The sequence below is a fragment of the Schistocerca piceifrons genome, chromosome 4 (genome assembly GCF_021461385.2).
Source record: "Schistocerca piceifrons isolate TAMUIC-IGC-003096 chromosome 4, iqSchPice1.1, whole genome shotgun sequence".
NCBI lineage: Eukaryota > Metazoa > Arthropoda > Insecta > Orthoptera > Acrididae > Schistocerca > Schistocerca piceifrons.
This window is the reverse complement of record NC_060141.1, coordinates 202,129,198-202,145,847: the sequence shown is the minus strand read 5'-3', so window position 1 is coordinate 202,145,847 and position 16,650 is coordinate 202,129,198. Positions and strand designations below refer to the sequence as shown.

At 38.9% G+C, this 16,650-nt stretch overlaps 1 protein-coding gene across 1 annotated transcript in view; it reads right to left on the bottom strand.

Annotated features, from left to right (window-relative positions):
* LOC124795032 (isoleucine--tRNA ligase, mitochondrial) overlaps window positions 1-15,675 on the bottom strand; it is a 103,224-nt gene extending 87,549 nt beyond the window's left edge. Inside the window, exons 1-2 of the mRNA XM_047258809.1 lie at window positions 15,416-15,675; window positions 3,404-3,526 (exon numbers count right to left, since the gene is read on the bottom strand). Coding sequence (XP_047114765.1) covers window positions 3,404-3,526; window positions 15,416-15,625 — 333 coding nt within the window. The 5' untranslated portion in view covers window positions 15,626-15,675. The remainder of the gene's footprint in view (window positions 1-3,403; window positions 3,527-15,415) is intronic.
* Window positions 15,676-16,650: the final 975 nt, after the last annotated feature.

Here is a 16,650-nt window from a genome sequence, read left to right as displayed (position 1 = left end):
TTGCTGGGGGAAGTGCTCAAGTTTCTTGATATCATGGCAATAGAGCGTCAAAGTTTCACAGCTGTACAGCAACGCAGAAGTGACAACAGCTCTGTACACCATGAGTTTGGTATGCAGCTTTAGGTCTTTTTTTATGAAGACTCTGTCTGTTAACTGTCCAAACGCTGCATGGGCAACCCCTGTTCTTTTATCAACATCTTCACAGGTAAAGGTTTAGAAAAGATGGTTCCAACATATGACAAGTGCTCAACTTGCTCTAGTGCTGTGTCTACGATAGAGATATTGAATTAAGGGAGAGTTAATTGTGAGTACCTTCATTTTTCCCACATTGATGATTCAACCACAGCAATCATATGCAGTTTTAAAGCAGCTGACTGACAGCTGTAACTTTGGCGGTGTTAGAGGAGGAGATGCAGTGTCATCAACATACTGTGGTTCTGTCACCCAGGTAACCTGAACACGTCTTTGTGAACAAAGTCTTGCCACATTGAAGAGACCTCCATAAAAACGAAATTTAATCATCATGCCTTGGTTGTTTGCAGATGACTAATACAGCATGGTAGCCATGAACAGAGAAAAGAGGGGTTGGAGCAAGCACACAGCGTAGTTTCAAATCCTGACTGACTGGAAACAAACCCAGTGCAGTGCTACCATGAAGAACTTGCCCAGACACGAAATCAAGTAGAGCTTGAACCATATCCACATAGTGCTCAGGACATCCAAAGTGTCCATTACCTTCCACATGGCAGATCTAGGCATGGAATCAAAGGATTTTTCAAGGACATACAAAACTAAATATAGATACTACTGTTGCTCTCTGCATTTTTCATGGAGCTGTCTAGCACAAAATATCATATCTGTCATGCCTCCGGAGGTTTGGAAATCACACTGAGATTCTGCAAAAATCTTATCTTGGAACCTATTTAATAGAATTCTTGAGAGAATTTTACCTGCAACTGACAACAGCAATATATGATGGTAGTTTCCACACACACTACGGTCACCTTTCTTAGAGATAGTGCTGATAGTAGCATTCTTCCAGTCATCAGGTACTTCTCGAGTTTCCCAAATTAAGAGGATCAGTATAAAAAGTCTAATCTTGAAGGGTGTAGCTCTATTTTGTATCTGTTCCAGAGGAATGTTGTCAGGACCATGAGTCCTTCTTGGTCTCGACTGATTGAGTGTTTTGATAAAGTCTCTGTATGTGGGTGGAAGTGCATCTATGATGGCTGGGGTTGCTGAGGGACATTATATAGAACATTGAAGGCACAGTTTAGAATCACAGAGTAATGTTCCTTCCAATACCCTAAGTTTTTATTCTCAGTTAAAATGATGGAACTGCTAGCAGTCTTCAGTGTTCTAGATGAAGATTGAATTGGATGATATATCTCCTTCACGCCTGCGTAGAAGTTTTGTAGGTCACAGTCATCAGATAATTTTTGCAGTTCTTCAGCTTTTTGTAGTTACCAGTTATTCTTGATTTCTCTTTAGATGACTGAGAACTGAATGCTTTCTGTGACATGCCACACTTCCAACCTCACCATGATTTAGGATGATTAAATAATACGTTGGGTGAAACCTATAATATGCCTGTCCTGGGTCAAATCACACCAACTACACCATTTTCCTTGCACTGTATATTCAAGGACTGTATACTCTCTCCTCCACGTATGACTCAAGTATTTATGGGCCATTAGCTATTTATTTCTTGCCATTATTTTTACACTTATAATTAGTCTGTTCTTACACAAATGGAATATGTATTGGAAGAGTGTAACATAAAATGCAGTGTATGATTCTCAATAAATGAATTAGTCAGGACCTCTTTTGTCATCGGCAACATATGTCTTCCTTTAAGTGCAGGCCACAACATGACAATACACTGCACTTTGGAGGACTTAAGATCAAATAAGGCAGAAGTGATAGATAAAAGTTCATCAGAATTTCTAAAATCATTGAGGGAAGTAGCAACAAAATGACTATTCACATTGGTTGGTAGAATGTACAAGACTGGCGATGTATCGTCTGACTTTCGAAAAAATATCATCCACACAGTTCCGAAGACTCCAAGAGCTGACAGGTGCGAGAATTATCGCACAGTCAGGTTAACAGCTCAGGCATTCAAATCGCTGACAAGAATAATATACAGAAGCATGGAACAGAAAATTGAGGAAATGTTAGATGACGATCAGTTTGGATTTAGGAAAGGTAAAGGCACCAGAGAGGCAAATCTGATGTTGCAGTCGACAATGGAAGCAAGACCAAAGAAAAATCAAGACATGTTCATAGGATTTGTCAACCTGGAAAAAGTGTTCAACAATGTAAAATTTTGCAAGATGTTCAAAATTCTAAGAAAAATATGGGTAATCTGTAGGGAGAGATGGATAATATACAATATGTACAAGAACCAAGAGGGAATAATACGAGTGGAAGAAGAAAAACGAAAAGCTTGGATTAAAATGGGTAAAGACAGGTATGTAGTCAATCTGTACTTCAAAGAAGCAATGATGAAAATAAAAGAAAGGTATCACACAACAAAATACTAAAGCACAATGAAAAAGAGTGCTAATGAAATAATCATGATTGTAATTTGGTTGTCTGCCTAACAAGGGCTACAAATTACATGAGTGAAAGGTTGAAGCCTTTTGAAAAATGAGAGTTAGACAGTTACATGTACCATCGAACATTTGAACAATTCGTTTATCAAAAAGATGTGGAACAAGTGAGTTTACAGAATATGTATATAATATTAGTGCTAACATTAACAAACACACTATTTTTAATCCTATTCATACAATTATACTTAAAAACTGCCGCCCCCCCCATAAACACAGTGAGTTTTAATTTAACCTTGATTGTTAATGTAATTCTGTCTGAATACTACTGAAATGTAATTCTCAACAACCATTTTTTTGTTTCGTGACTTTTTACTTTCCACAAAAAAAGGACCACTATCCTAAACATTCTACAGTAACTTTTGATGTTGTACACACAAATAATTTTCATATATCTACAATAATATGAAAAATTGTTGATATCCCAATATGGACTTTCCACTGTTTAATTTTCAAATATGTTTACTCTACAAAGTGAGAAACATTAGTTTGACATTTCGCAGCTATGCTGTTACAAAAATATAGTTACATGCTTGTTAGGGGTCAAGGAAGTAAATAAATACAATGACAATTAAGTAAACAATAAAGTAGCATTTATTTTGGAAGAGACTGTTCGACATGTCTGCTTATTGTAATGCAAGTAAAATCAAGCAATACTTTCAGTTGCTTTACATTTAATTAATTTAAATATTTTATAAATAAATTATTTCACCTGATTTAATTAGTTTTAAAATACTTTTGCTACAATGTTAAGTAAATATTTTCTCTTTCACAATTAATATTCCCACCTTGTTAATGGCATGTCCCATATGTGGTTTTCCATTGGCGTATGGAGGGCCATCATGCAGTATGAACTCTGGATCCTTAGTGTGTTCTCTTTGCCATGAATATAACGAGGAGAATCTGCATTTCTAAATAAAACCATATATTATGAGTATGATGAACAAAGATGATACAGAACACTGGTCATCTTCAAAAAGATAGTACCTAAAATAGTTTATACTATCAGCGGTACAGCTGAGATAACATTTTCATTGTTCAACACAATATTTGATTATTCATCTAGTTGCCAAAATTTTCTGTAGAAGAATGGAATTGTCAACACAGCAGAATAACCAAAATATACAGGGCTATTACAAATAATTGAAGCGATTTCATAAATTCACTGTAGCTCCATTCATTGACATATGGTCACAACACACTACAGATACGTAGAAAAACTCATAAAGTTTTGTTCGGCTGAAGCCGCACTTCAGGTTTCTGCTGCCAGAGCGCTCGAGAGCGCAGTGAGACAAAATGGCGACAGGAGCCGAGAAAGCATATGTTGTGCTTGAAATGCACTCACATCAGCCAGTCATAACAGTGCAACGACACTTCAGGATGAAGTTTAACAAAGATCCACCAACCGCTAACTCCATTCGGCGATGGTATGCGCAGTTTAAAGCTTCTGGATGCCTTTGTAAGGGGAAATCAACGGGTCGGCCTGCAGTGAGCGAAGAAACGGTTGAACGCGTGCGGGCAAGTTTCAAGCGTAGCCCGCCGAAGTCGACGAATAAAGCAAGCAGGGAGCTAAACGTACCACAGGATGGCGCTCCACCGCACTTCCATCATGATGTTCGGCATTTCTTAAACAAGAGATTGGAAAACCGATGGATCGGTCGTGGTGGAGATCATGATCAGCAATTCATGTCATGGCCTCCACGCTCTCCCGACTTAACCCCATGCGATTTCTTTCTGTGGGGTTATGTGAAAGATTCAGTGTTTAAACCTCCTCTACCAAGAAACGTGCCAGAACTGTGAGCTCGCATCAACGATGCTTTCGAACTCATTGATGGGGACACGCTGCGACGAGTGTGGGAGGAACTTGATTATCGGCTTGATGTCTGCCGAATCACTAAAGGGGCACATATCGAACATTTGTGAATGCCTAAAAAAACTTTTTGAGTTTTTGTATGTGTGTGCAAAGCATTGTGAAAATATCTCAAATAATAAAGTTATTGTAGAGCTGTGAAATCGCTTCAATCATTTGTAATAACCCTGTACATTCTCATTATCTATCTATAATATATCTACAAATAAAGATGATGTGACTTACCAAACGAAAGTGCTGGCACATCGATAGACACACAAACATACACACAAAATTCTAGCTTTCGCAACCAACGGTCGCCTCGTCAGGAAAGAGGGAAGGAGAGGGAAAGACGAAAGGATTTGGGTTTTAAGGGAGAGGGTAAGGAGTCATTCCAATCCCGGGAGCGGAAAGACTTACCTTAGGGGGAAAAAAGGACGGGTATACACTCGCACACACACACATATCCATCCACACATACAGACACAAGCAGACATATTACTCTTTGCCTCTGTAATATGTCTGCTTGTGTCTGTATATGTGTGGATGGATATGTGTGTGTGTGCGAGTGTATACCCGTCCTTTTTTCCCCCTAAGGTAAGTCTTTCCGCTCCCGGGATTGGAATGACTCCTTACCCTCTCCCTTAAAACTCAAATCCTTTCGTCTTTCCCTCTCCTTACCTCTTTCCTGACGAGGCAACCGTTGGTTGCGAAAGCTAGAATTTTGTGTGTATGTATGTGTTTGTTTGTGTGTCTATCGTCGTGCCAGCGCTTTCGTTTGGTAAGTCACATCATCTTTGTTTTTAGATATATTTTTTTCTCACGTGGAATGTTTCCTTCTATTATATCTATCTATAATGTGAGACAGGTGTGGAATATAAGGTTGATTAAGTTACTTGTACAAAAGTACCCTTTAATTGTGAAAATGGTAAATAACACAAAAAATGTTTGATACAGCAGTGAGAGCAATATATCTTCAGGTTTTATTCCCACCTAACACTGTTAATTCCTAACATCCCTGATAGGTGGCATGCGCAAATGAATTATTCCAACAGTTGGTTGGTTGGTTGGTTTGGGGAAGGAGACCAGACAGCGTGGTCATCGGTCTCATTGGATTAGGGAAGGAAGTCGGCCGTGCCCTTTCAGAAGAACCATCCTGGCATTTGCCTGGAGTGATTTAGGGAAATCACGGAAAACCTAAATCAGGATGGCCGGACGCGGGATTGAACCGTCGTCCTCCCGAATGCGAGTCCAGTGTCTAACCACTGCGCCACCTCGCTCGGTATTCCAACAGTCATCATGGAGTTGTACAACAGTGCTACTGTTCAGAGACAATTTTGGACTAAATATTGCAAGTTGCCACCTCAAAGACAAACTGTTACTAACTGGTACAATCGTTGGAGAGTGCTGACCAATCCTAATGTCCCAAATGCAGCATGCTATGTGATGTACGTCCAGTTTCAGCGAAACAATTTCACAAATAACAGCTTGTCTTTGAGGTGGTGGCTTGTTATATTTAGTCCTGAACTGTTTCTGGAGCGTAGTAGTAGATTTGGATTTGTGAAAGCATAAACAACACTGTGCTCATTCTGCACTGTTATGACTCCATGACAACTGTTGGAATAACTTACTCATGCATGCCACCTGGTGGGAACATTGGGAACTAATAGTGTTACGCGGAAATAAAACCTAAATGTATACAGCATTCAGTGCTGTATCAAACAATTCTGTAAGTTATTTACCCTTTTCACAATTAAAGATTACTTTTGTATACCTAATTTATAAACACCCTGCACTTAAAAATAACAGCAGTGATTGTAGTACAGGGGATATCTCCATAAACCTGATGACACTTGAGCACACTGGGTGTGCTCCTTACGCCGTTGCAATTCTGTGATCAAAAATGTCATGTTGCTTCTATCAACAATCTAAGATATACACATTTGCCTTCCAGCAATATAAAAATTGACCAGTTTCACAATTAATTCCAGTTTTTTTTCTCTTAAAATAATTGTTGCCTGTCTATACTTACTGCCCAGGTCTCCAAATATGTGGAGTTTTCTTGTGTATATTTAACACTAACCAAAATGACCTTGCTGTGCTGGTACAGTGAATGGCCGAAAGCAAGGGGAAACTACAGCCACAATTTTTCCCTATGGCATGCAGCTTTGCTGTGTGGTTAAATGATGATGGCGTCCTCTTGGGTAAAATACTCCGGAGGTAAAATAGTCCCCCATTTGGATCTCTGGGCAAGGACTACTCAAGAGGATGTCGTTATCAGGAGAAAGAAAACTGGCATTCTATGGATCGGAGCGTGGAATGTCAGATCCCTTAATCGAGCAGGTAGGTTAGAAAATTTAAAACAGGAAATGGATAGGTTAAAGTTACATACAGTGGGAATTAGTGAAGTTCGGTGGCAGGAGGAACATGGCTTCTGGTCAGGTGACTACAGGGTTATAAATACAAAGTCAAATAGGGGTAATGCAGGAGTAGGTTTAACAATGAATTTAAAAAAAATAGGAGTGCAGGTAAGCTAGTACAAACAGCGTAGTGAATGCATTATTGTGGCCAAGACAGACACAAAGCCCACCACGGTAGTACAAGTTTATATGCCAACTAGCTCTGCAGATGACGAAGAGATTGATGAAATGTATGATGAGATAAAAGGAATTATTCAGATAATGAAGGGAGATGAAAATTTAATGGTCACGAGTGACTGGAATTCGATAGTAGGAAAAGGAAGAGAAGGAAACATAGTAAGTGAATGTGGAATGGGGGTAAGGAATGAAAGAGGAAGCTGCCTGGCAGAATTTAGCATAGAGCATAACTTAATCATAGCTAACATTTGGTTCAAGAATCATGAAAGAAGGTTGTTTACATGGGAGAGGCCTGGAGATACTGGAAGGTTTCAGATAGATTATATAATGGTAAGACAGGGATTTAGGAACCAGGTTTTAAATTGTAAGACTTTTCCAGGGCCAGATGTGGACTCTGATCACAATCTATTGGTTATGACCTGTAGATTAAAACTGAAGAAACTGCAAAAAGGTGGGAATTTGAGAAGATGGGACCTCGATAAACTGAAAGAACCAGAGGTTGTAGAGAGTTTCAGGAAGAGCATTTAGGAACAATTGACAAGAATGGGGGGGAAGAAATACAGTAGATCAAGAATGGGTAGCTTTGAGAGATGAAATAGTGAAGGCAGCAAGGCTCAAGTACGTAAAAAGACAAGGGCTAATAGATATCCTTGGGTAACAGAAGAAATATTGAATTTAATTGATGAAAGGAGAAAATATAAAAATGCAGTAAATAATGCAGGCAAAAAGGAATCCTGATGTCTCAAAAATGAGATCGACAGGGATGGCTAGAGGGCAAATGTAAAGATGTAGAGGTATATAACACTAGGAGTAAGACAGATACTGCCTACAGGAAAATTAAATAGACCTTGGAGAAAAGAGAACCACTTGTATGAATATCAAGAGCTTAGTTGGAAACCCAGTTCTAAGCAAAGAAGGGAAAGGAGATAGGTGGAAGGATTACATAGATGGTCTGTACAAGGGCGATGTACACTCATGCTCATGAATTAAGGATAATGTTGATACATTGTGACAACATTCTGGTGGGCAGTTTGCGGGTATGACCATGCGGTGCATTTGACCTGTGGTTGTCGCACAGTGGTGCTGGCAGCAGTCGACATATGCAGAGGTGTGTTGGTACATGTCAGAGTATGGTGCAGCGAGTAAGTGTGCAGACGTTTTCAGACATGCTAATGGTGACTGTGTGTTGAAAATGGCTCAAAAAACACATACTGATGACGTTATGAGGGGTAGAATACTAGGGCAACTGGAGGCTGGTCAAAAACAGCAGGTCGTAGCATGGGCCCTCTGTGTGCCACAAAGTGTGATCTCAAGATTACGGCAACGATTCCAGCAGACAGGAAACATGTCCAGGAGCTACAGTACGGGACGTCCGCAGTGTACACCACCACAAGAAGACCGATATTTCACCATCAGTGCCCGCAGACAGCCACAGAGTACTGCAGGTAGCCTTGCTCGGGACCTTACCACAGCCACTAGAACAGTTGTCTCCAGACACACAGTCTACTGACAACTGAACAGACATGGTTTATTTCCCTGGAGACCTGCAATGTGCATTCCACTGCCCCCTGGTCACAGGAGAGCCCGCAAAGCCTGGTATCGACACAGTACATGGTATTTGGAACATTGGTCCCAGGTTATGTTCACGGACGAGTTCAGATATAGTCCGAACAGTGATTCACGCCGAGTTTTCATCCAGCATGAACCAGGAACCAGATACCAACCCCTTAATGTCCTTGAAAAGCCCTGTATGGAGGCCATTGTTTGATAGTGTGGGGTGGGATTATGATTGGTGCACGTACACCGCTGCATGTCTTTGACAGAGGAACTGTAACAGGTCTGATTTAATGGGACGTCATTTTGCACCAGTATGTCTGCCTTTTCAGGGGTGCAGTGGGTCCCACCTTCCTCCTGGTGGATGATAACACACAGCCTCATCGAGCTGCCATCGTGGAGGAATACCTTGAGACAGAAGATATCAGGCGAATGGAGTGGCCTGCCTGTTCTCCAGACCTAAACCCAATCGAGCTCATCGGGGGATGTTCTCAGTCGACATATTGCTGCATGTCTTCAAACCCCTAGGACACTTCAGGAGCTCCAAAAGGTACTGGTGCAAGAATGGGAGGCTATACCCCAGCTGCTGCTCAGTCACCTCATCCAGAGTATGCCAACCCGTTGTGCGGCCTGTGTACGTGTGCATGGTGATCATATCCCATATTGATGTCGGAGTACAAGTGCAGGAAACAATGGCTTTTTGTAGCACATGTGTTTCAGTACGGATTTCTCAATTTATCACTAACACTGTGGACTTACAGATCTGTGGTGTGTGTGTTCCTTATGTGCCTATGCAATTAGCACCAGTTTTGTGTAGTGCCACGTTGTGTGGCACCACATTCTGCAATTACCCTTAGATTTATGAGCATGAGTGTACTTGAGGATAATATTATGGAAATGGAAGAGCATGTAGATGAAGATAAAATGGGAGAGATGATACTGCATGAAGAGTTTGACAGAGCACTGAAAGATGTAAGTTGAAACAAGGCCCCGGGAGTAGACAACATTCCATTAGAACTACTGATAGCCTTGGGAGAGCCAGATCTGACAAAACTCTACCATCTGGCGAACAAGATGTATAAGACAGGCGAAGTACACTCAGACCTCAAGAAGAATATAATAATTCCAATTCAAAAGAAAGCAGGTGTTGACAGATGTGAAAATTACCACACTATCAGTTTAATAAGCCACGGCTGCAAAATACTAACATGAATTCTTTACAGACGAATGGAAAAACTGGTAGAAGCCAACCTTGGGGAAGATCAGTTTGGATTCTGTAGAAATGTTGGAACACATGGGGCAATACTGACCCCAAGACTTATCTTAGAAGATAGATTAAGGAAAGGCAAACCTATGTTTCTAGCGTTTGTAGACTTAGAGAAAGCTTTTGACAGTGTTGACTGGAATACTCTCTTTCAAATTCTGAAAGTGGCAGGGGTAAAATATAGGGAGCAAAAGGCTATTTACAATTTGTACAGAAACCATATAGCAGTTATAAGAGTCGAGGGTCATGAAAGGGAAGCAGTGGCTGAGAAGGGAGTGAGACAGGGTTGTAGCCTCTCCCCAATGTTATTCAATCTATATATTAAGCAAATAGTAAAGGAAACAAAAGAAAAATTCGGAGTAGGAATTAAAATCCATGGAGAAGAAATAAAAATTTTGAGATTCACTGATGACATTGTAATTCTGTCAGAGAGAGCATAGGACCTGGAAGAGCAGCTAAACGGAATAGACAGTGTCTTGAAAGGAGGATAGACTGATGACCTCAGTAGTTAAGTCCCATAGTGCTCAGAGCCATTTGAAAGGAGGATATAAAATGAACATCAACAAAAGCAAAACAAGAATAATGGAATGTAGTCGAATTAAATTGGGTGATGCTGAGGGAATTAGATTAGGAAATGAGACACTTAAAGTAGTAAATGAGTTTTGCTATTTGGGGAGCAAAATAATTAATGATGGTCCAAGTATAGAGGATATAAAATGTAGACTGGTAATGGCAAGGAAAGCACTTCTGAAGAAGAGAAATTTGTTAACACAGAGTACAGATTTCAACGTCAGGAAGTTTTTCTGAAAGTATTTGTGTGGAGTGTTGCCATGTGTGGAAGTGAAACATGAATGATTAATAGTTTAGACAAAAAGAGAACAGAAGCGTTCAAAATGTGGTGCCACAGAAAAATGCTGAAGATTAGATGAGTTGACCACATAACTAATGAGGAGGTATTGAATAGAATTGGGGAGAAGAGAAATTTGTGGCACAACTTGACTAGATGAAGGGATCGGTTGGTAAGACATGCTCTGAGGCATCAAGGAATCACCAATTTGGTATTGGAAGGCAGCATGGAGGGTCAAAATCATACAGTAGTTACTGGGATATGAAGAAGCTTGCACAGGATAGATTAGCATGGAGAGCTGCATCAAACCAGATATCTGTGTGTGTGTGTGTGTGTGTGTGATATAGCAGGTCTCCCACAAAACGTATATTTTTTGGTATTTAGAGAAAGGTGTTTGTGTATATCTAACAGCCTCTTCAGTACCTGCAATAGCAACATACTGGATGACTGGCTGATCTGGACTTGTAACCTTAGTCCACATGATCTTGCTATATTGTTACTTTGAACATCTGAAAGCAAAGAGAAACTGAATCCATTATATTCCCTGAGGGCATGCAACTCTGCTGTGTGTCTTAATGATTATGCATCCTCTGGGATAAAATACTCTGGAGGTAAAAAAAGTCCTCTGTTCTGATATCCAGGTGAGAACTGCTTGGTAAGTAGTTTCCACCAGAAAAAATAAATCTGGTTTTCTATAGGCTGTAGAGTGGAACATCAGATTCTTAACCATTCAGGTGGATTACAGAACTTTTGCAAGGGGAATGGATATGTTGAAGCTAGATATAGTGGGAAGTAGTGAAGAGCAGAGACAGGACGGCTAAGATTTCTGGTCAGATGAATATACAGCTATCAATGCAAAATCAAATAGGTATAACACAGGAGTAGGACCAATAATGAATAAAAAATAGGACTGCAGGTGACCTATTACCTGCAGAGTGAACACATTATCATAGCCAACACAGACACAAAGCCAATAACAACCATAGTAGTACAAGTGTATATGCCTACTAGCTTTGCATATTATGATGAGACTAAATAATGTATGATGTCATAAAAAAATATTTAATTCATTAATAGAGACAAAAATTTAACTGTGGTCTGGAACGGAAAAACAATGGGAGAACATGGACGTTGGTAAAGAAATGAAAGGGGAAGCAACCTAATAGAATGTTAGGCCTATACATAATACATTTTAAACCTAGTAGAATGTTAGACCTATACATAACAATTTAATTAATTCAAGCACTTTTTTAAAAAAAAGATTTGTGAATAAAGGTTGTACACATGGAAAGAGACCTGCAGATACAAGAAGACTTTGGATAAATTACGTTTTGGTAAAACACAATTTGAACTGCAAACATTTCCATGGGCAGATGTATATTCTGATCATAATTTACTGCGTGTAGACTATAGCTTAAAACTGGAGAAATTGCAGAAAGTAGGTAATTAAAGACAGAAGACCTGCATCATGAATTGAAACAGCCAGTGGCAGCTGAGCATTTCAAAATAAGTGATATGCGAAGACTGAATGAATCAGGAAAAAATAAGAAAACACTGGCCATTCAGAGGAGAATATGTACATAGCTATTAAACACACAGTTGTCAGCAGTGGTTTTCCCTACAGGAAGACCCTTAAAAATTCAGTTTACTTCAGTATCAATAGTATTAAAAACCCTTGTTAAAGAGTGTTTATTTCAAAAAGCTCTGCTATCTTGCAGAGCAGGTGTTCCAACAGTAAATCATAGGTGTAAATATTAACTTTAGAAACATAAGGTCAGTGACCTAGAAGTTACTTGAAAAATTTTAACATGTTATTTCGTGAGAGTTTCTAGTCTTTGTTAGTCTCTGCCTTGCCATATTAAAATCCTGTTTGCTTCTAGTGCCGTGATGCCATACGTTAACCGGGTATCAGATCCACTTAAGTTGTTGTCAACAAAAAGTAATGGTGCACAGATATGTGGATCTATAACTGTCAGTTACTTCAGCTTCAAAAAAGGAGACAGAAGTTTTTCTTGGAACTGAATTTGCTCATTATCCAGTTACCTTTTTCTTACTACTAATTTCAGAATCTCACTGACATAACAGCTTTGGCCCTGTATCATTATTCTGTACATGGTGTGTAACTTCTCTGACTAACAGGCATATGTATCAATTCAGTATCAGTCTGAAGAAAACTACAGTAGGTAATGGATACTGGCTAGTAGCAAGAGTACACAGAGCCATATCTTGTGAAATACCACAACTACTGATCACAAGCTTTTACTTGGCCCCTGAGCAGTGGGTACTATGAGTGGAAGCTTGCAATCTGCTCTTAGCACATTGGCTACTGAGACAAGCCCCAACTTGTCCTCCCAGAGCAGGCAGCTCATGACAGAATTGACATGGATGTTGATGGTTAAGTCATTAAAAGCACCAGCTACAGCGTCTTAGCTCATATTTTTGTTAAATAATATTAACAACCACTATGCACAACACCACAATGGATCGATACTATATTCTCAACGGTTATTTATTGTTACGGCACACAATAGTGTTACACAGCTAAGGTTGGCAATGAGCGTAAACACTCCAGAGCAGTGTGAAGTCAGTCGACTTCCACCAATCATAGAGGAGCCAGGATGAAGTGTGTGACCAATTCCATCATTCTCTAAGCTCTATGAAACTAACTGCCCCCCCCCCCCCCCACCACCACCACTATGGATTCTTGGCATATTCTTAATTACCACAACATAGTATCAATGTTACACAGATTATTGTAAAGGTCAAATGATAGAACAGACTGCACAAAACTATCGTGCAGACTGCAAAAGTGTGATCATAAAGGACAATATGTGGAACATGTTTCTGAGGTCTGGTAACCTCCTTAAAAATGGATGAGGACAAAGGAACAAAAGAAATCACTAAAAATACATGTGATATATTGGTAGTGGTATATTATGAGAGCATGCCAATGGTGAGCTGGAAAAAATTAGAAGAAATTCAGCACAAAATTACATCTTTGGTACTGAATGGGAAACTTTGGGAACATCCATTACATGAAATGTTTCCAAAATAAACAACTACCTGTAGACACCTAGGACTTTACTTGGATGAGAAATGGCTGTAAAAGGATCCTAAACTGAATATGCTGTAGAGCCAGCAAGCTAATGCACAAATTAACCATGGTCAGCTATGTGAAATACAAACTACACTTGTGAGCAGTTCAAATTTACCACAAATCACCCTACCAAATGACAATCACTTGGAAAAAAACTTGTATCTAATGAAGATTACGATCTGAATATTAACACTGGTGGACCATTATCACATTTTTCAAACACAGTTTTAATGCTTAGGTAATATTTATTATCATGTTATAGTATCTGGAATTATCAGTTAAAGTGTGATATTGGCCCAACTCTGAAATCTTAGTTGTGGTGACATACTGATCTGTAGTGCAGCCCAGGCTAGGTTACAGTGGAAGGTCAAAATTTTGTTGTGAATTGGCAAAGTCAATGCATGTGAAAGCAGAAAATCTGGTTGAAGTAACAAACTGACCAGTAGTGAAGACTAACATTTATATCTGCATCATATCGGTAACTTGCAAACACTTCCTTAATTCCATCCACCACTACGGCAGCAAAATGTGAGAATCCCAGAAAGTTAAATTGTCTGTACAATAATGTAATATTATACCCAATAACAAAAAGAAATCGTGTCTGACAAAAGGAATAAGCCAAGATTATTCACTGTACTAAATCTATATAAGTCTCCCTTTCCTTGACAACAACTACAGAACAACAGTGGTTTATTAGTTTTAAAGAACGTGTGATGCCGACTGAAGATGCAGAGATGGGAATCAAACCAGTCATACGAAAACAATTACAGAGAAGTAAATTGCATTTATTAGGCATCATTCTGTTCCTTCCTTTTGAATATTGCAGTTAAATAACTATTCACACTCAAAGCTACATTGCAGTTCAGCAAACAGGGAAAACCAACTCAAAAATATCACAAAGTCCTATCCAGTATAAATACAAGCACAGTGGTGAAAATAAAAACATACCATCTTCTGGTGGGGGTTCAAATTCACTGTTCTTCATTAGTAATTTTAAATTAATAATATAATAATTGCTTTGAACATTCAAATTCTCCGCCCTTTATTAGTATTTTGAGATTAAAGAAGTATGTAGTCACCATCATAATATTCGATGTATTATTCATTTATGGTGGTGAAATGTTCTGTAATCGGGTAGCAAGTCACAATTTCCGTTGACTGAAAAACAAATATAGTTCGAGCAAATGATTTATTCCCACCGTGACATTCCCGGGGCACCCACAACTAAGATGAATGATGTTCAGCATCTTTTAAAATGTCAAGTGCAATTGCCAATAGCTGCAATTCCAAACAAACGACACAGTTTGTCTTCTTACGAAACATGTTCCATGCGATAATATGAAACATGACTTTAGGTGTATCTACATAATGTCTCTTGTAGTCTAGCCTAATTGACGCAAATATAACAGAAAAATAATGAAGTGCGCAATACGGATACAACATTTTCAGGTGAGTCTAGACGAAGGAAGAATTCACCGGTACGAACATTACACCATGGCTGTTGTTTCAAAGAAGAACAACTGAGAAACATTTCAAGTATATAGCTAATAATGAGCCTCTTTTTAACACTTATAAGGCAATATGTATCGTACTTCGTAAATAAACCTGTCACGCTCAGCTCTTTTTCTGCCTTCTATCCTTGCTGGAAACTTAGTGTTAGGAAGGTTCACTGTGTCCGAATACTTCTTTCTAACAGCCTTTCCTTCATGTTTGACGCTTGTATCAGAAGAACTGTAACGGTTCAACTTCTTGAAACAACGATAATGCACTGGCCTCCTCACTAAATAATTAAATCCGGTCATTTTGATGCATAGCACATCACAAAACCAAAATATTTACATTTGGATTTGAATTACACTTGGCAAAGACTTTGAAAGAAAGACACATACACATTTATACCAAAGAGTTTCAAGAACATCTAACCCCCCCTTGGCCTGTATTTTCATCTTTGATATATTGTGATACTCGATGTTTGAACCGATATTGTACAGAAATCACCAACTTCAGTTGCATACGCATTAATTATACCCAGTTTTACGCACAGTGTAATTTTTTTGGCGTTTCATAATAATGGAATCATTCCAATCTTGGCTACATTAGTGAATCGTTCTCGTGCACACGCGATAACCCAATAATGAATTCAGTTATTACAGAATAGCACAGCTTGTTTTTAAAATGTACGATAAGGCTTGCGTTCCACATGACTGGTACGACATTACAGCCTGAAGACTCCGGCTTGTGCAACGTGAACCGAAATCATATTCTTACGTATTTGCAGCTTTATTTTAATTCGTTAACACTAAATTTTGCATAAATTTAGCTACAATTTCTGGAGCAGATACACGTCACGAAAAGCACAATCATTTTATCGTCTCGAACCGCATAAAGTACTATATTGCAGTCTCATGCAGAAACGAAAATACGTACCTTAATCTGTGATGAAGTGATATAATGGAGTGAACTAAGACAAAATACAACTTTTGTTATAACTCTGTATTAGCAATACAAAAGTAAATGTTGGCAACAATGATGTTTCTCTGACCATTTAGGTCTATTCTAAAGCTGTGACAGTTGTGTTATTTACTCTGACAGGTTATATTGTGCTTTTTTTTCCCCCTAAAGTACTGGAAACATTACTCAACTAACACATATCCTGCATTTGAATAAAACTGAAGTTCTTGTTAAAGATAAGGAATACATCTAAGATCATTAACATCTAAGATCATTAACTTGATACTGTTATTACACATTTAAAAAAAAAGGTTTCTTTAAAACTTTAAAAAGAAATTGTCTTGCTTGGGGTGAGGTGCCACATGTATCATTTCAC